At 59.0% G+C, this 3116-nt stretch overlaps 1 protein-coding gene across 1 annotated transcript in view; it reads right to left on the bottom strand.

Annotated features, from left to right (window-relative positions):
- TMEM173 (transmembrane protein 173) overlaps positions 1-3057 on the bottom strand; it is a gene marked incomplete at its 5' end in the record, with an annotated part of 6127 nt that extends 3070 nt beyond the window's left edge. The window contains 4 exons of the mRNA XM_008943827.1: positions 819-1057; positions 1208-1316; positions 2055-2235; positions 2876-3057. Of these exons, the coding sequence (XP_008942075.1) occupies positions 819-1057; positions 1208-1316; positions 2055-2235; positions 2876-3057 (711 nt within the window). The remainder of the gene's footprint in view (positions 1-818; positions 1058-1207; positions 1317-2054; positions 2236-2875) is intronic.
- Positions 3058-3116: the final 59 nt, after the last annotated feature.

Genomic DNA, 3116 nt, shown 5'->3' with positions numbered 1-3116 from the left:
AAGAAGGCCACCAGCATCCTGGCCTGGATCAGCACTAGTGTGTCCAGCAGGAGCAAGGCAGTGATGGTGCCCTTGGACTCAGCACTGGGGAGGCCACAGCTTGAGCACTGAGTTCAGTTTTGGGCACCACAGGACAAGAAAGACCTTGAGGGGCTGGAGTGGGTCCAGAGAAGGGCAACGAAGCTGGTGAGGGGTCTGGGGAACATGGCTTGTGAGGAGCAGCTGAGGGACCTGGGGGTGTTTATTCTAGAGAAGAGGAGGCTGAGGGGAGACCTTGTTGCTCTCTCCAACTCCCTGAAAGGAGGTTGGAGTGAGATGGGGGTTGGTGCTGAAGCTGCACCAGGGGAAGTTTCAAATGGATATTAAGAAAAATTTCTTTCCTGGCAGAGTAGTGAGGCTTTGGCCCAGGCTGCCCAGAGAGGTGGCGGAGTCCCTGTCCCTGGAGGGGTTCAACCTCCATGTGGATGTGCCACTTGGCAACATGGTTTAGTGGTCATGGGAGTGTTTGGTTGATGGTTGGACTTGATCTTGGAGGTCATTTCCAACCTTAATGATTTTGTGATTCCAGGAAGGGTTAAGCGAGCCAAAGATCCCTGCAAGGGATCTGGCTCCCTGTCTGGGAGGAGGCAGCCGGGAAGAAAGGGTGAAGACGGCTGGCACAAACAGGACCTCTCCATCTCCGGCTGAAAGCTGGAAGTATCTCTCAGGAGAGGAGACACTGTCCTGTCCTCATGGCCACTTCTGCACCAGGATCTGAGGCCAGGAAGACCTTTGGTCTGATGCACATGTTCTTGTTCCTGGTGCTGCACTCAGCATACCTGGTTGTCTTCATCCCTGATTCTGTAGAGGCTGTGTTTGTAGACCCTTTTCTTAATGCCAGCTCGGCTCAGGGTGGTTTCAGTGAGGTCTGTCAGGTACTGGATATTGCTGTCAGCTTTCTCCAGGTCATCACAGATGTCACAGTTCAGAGGGATCAAGATGTGGAGCTTCCAGGTCTCCCTGTATGCCAGCACATTGGGGTTGGCTCTGCTGAATTCCTCCATCGACTTCTTCACCCCTGGTGGCAGAGAGCATGGGGCAGAGGAGCCTGGTGTGAGTACAGCTGTTTTCTACCTTGCTCCCCATTTCCCTGCTACACCAAAAAAGTGGGAGGACTGGGAGCTGTTTCTATCTGTAGCCATGATAATGCAGGAAAAAAGCTACGTACGTGGCAGGACTATTTTTAGGTACCCAATGTAATAAGACCAGGCAAGTCCATGAGCGATGTTCTGCTTGGACCTCTCAGACATCTCAGACATCTCCACTGTTGAGGGCTTCTGTGGAGGGAAGGACAGAGAGACCGGCAGTGATGGAAGCAGCCACCTGGGCTCTTCTGCAACAGTTGGTTCTCTGCAAGAACTGGAGAGCAGCCCCTAAAAGAGACCTGGAGAGCAAGCAGCCCCCATTGCCCTCGTCCACCACCACACTGGGCAGCGTGGCCAAGAGCCTTGCCAGCCCCCACGGCCCCTGCAGGTGAGGAAGCTGATGCTGGGACCAGCAGGGTGCTTTTCTGGCTGCACCCTCCGTTGGGATTGCATGTCCCAGTGCAACTTGTGCATCTACCCAGTGCTTCCAGCAGGCACGAGGAAACATCCCAGCACTTGACGATGGGATTTCCAGGGCCACTGGCTGCCCTCCCCAAAGCACCAGCGCTCCAGAGGTCCCCAGAGCGTGGCTCTGCCACCCAGACCACACCTGACAATTAACCCTTTGGAGACCACCTGACTGCCTTTTCCCCTCAAGCACCAGCTTGACAGATTGAAAACCACACGTTTTCTGTGTCAGCGGGTCTGCTCCCAGCACTCTGGGCTGGCTGCGCTCTTGAGAAGGCAGCCTGGTCCTGCTGACACATGTGCCAGCGTGGAGGAGACCAGATCTTCAGGGCTGAGCTGGTTTCTCCCACTGCAGGGCTGTACATGCAGGGGCCACGCAGAGCCCAGCCACGAGCCCACCGACTGCTCGGGGCCAAAGGGCTGCCCGGGTAGCCAGCCAGGCTGGAGTTGTTGGTGCCTTACGTGGAGTCCCAGAGCGAGGTTGAGGAGCTGGCACAGGCTGGCCAGGATGAGGTGGAGGCTGAGTGGCTGCCCATCTTCATCCAGAAGAGCCATGTAGGCTGAGCCACAGATGAGGAGCATGGGCCCGTGCCAGCATAGAGGGAAGCAGGCGCTCAGGGCCCTCCAGAAGCTGCCACGGTGCCTGGGTGGGAGATGGGGACAGGAGACAGGCTGGTGGTCACCCACCTGCCAACTGCAGCCCATGGGGCACTGGCTAGGGGATGCTCCCGCTCCCCCCTCCCTGCCAGTGCCACTGACCTTCTAGAGCAGCACAGAGCCAGGGAGCCCTGTGGGACCCTGCTCAGCACACCCCAGGTGCCCCAAGCCAGGAGAGGCCTTGGGACTCTTGCAGCACCTGTGGGTTGCAGGAGGGAGCAGATGCAATGTCACCTTGGACAACAAAGGGAGATGATCTCCAGCAGCCATGTGCCCTCTGGCACTGGGTAGTGGGGAAAGGCTGGCAGCCAGGATCTGTTTCCCAGGGAAAGGGCATGCTAAGTAGCTGCCACAGAGAGGGGAGGGAGGGGTCCATAGACATTCAGGGGACCTGTGCAGGCAGGAGAGGGGAAGAGGAGGTGAGGGAGGAGGCGGTGAGAGAGAAAGCCAGGAGGCTGAAGGAGAGCAGTGCTTGCTGCCAGGGCACAGCAGAGCGTTGCCTCAGAGGACACACATGGGAGTAGGGACAAGGGGCAGAGCCCCCCACAACACCCAGAGGCTGCTATGCCCTTGTCCCCAGGGTGGTCCCAGGGGCTGGAGTAACGGCCACCCCCACGCTGGCTCACCTGGACTGGAGGTGGAAGATCTCCTCTGCCAGGTAGCAGGTGCCCTTGAGCAGTGCCCCGATCTGCAGGGCCGCAAAGTGGAGGGTGAGGGAGCGGGCGACGGGCACAAGGGGCTGCCCGGTGAGGTACAGCGCGGCGGCGCCCAGCACCAGGAGCAGGTAGACGGCACGCTGCGCCCGGCCTGCCCGTGCCACAGGGATCGGTGGGCAGCTGGGGCGGCTCGGCCAACGCTGGGCCCGAG

This window comes from Merops nubicus, unplaced genomic scaffold (assembly GCF_000691845.1).
Source record: "Merops nubicus isolate BGI_N331 unplaced genomic scaffold, ASM69184v1 scaffold9837, whole genome shotgun sequence".
Classification (NCBI taxonomy): domain Eukaryota; kingdom Metazoa; phylum Chordata; class Aves; order Coraciiformes; family Meropidae; genus Merops; species Merops nubicus.
Note: the sequence above shows the minus strand (reverse complement) of the source record. Positions and strands in the feature narration are given on the sequence as shown.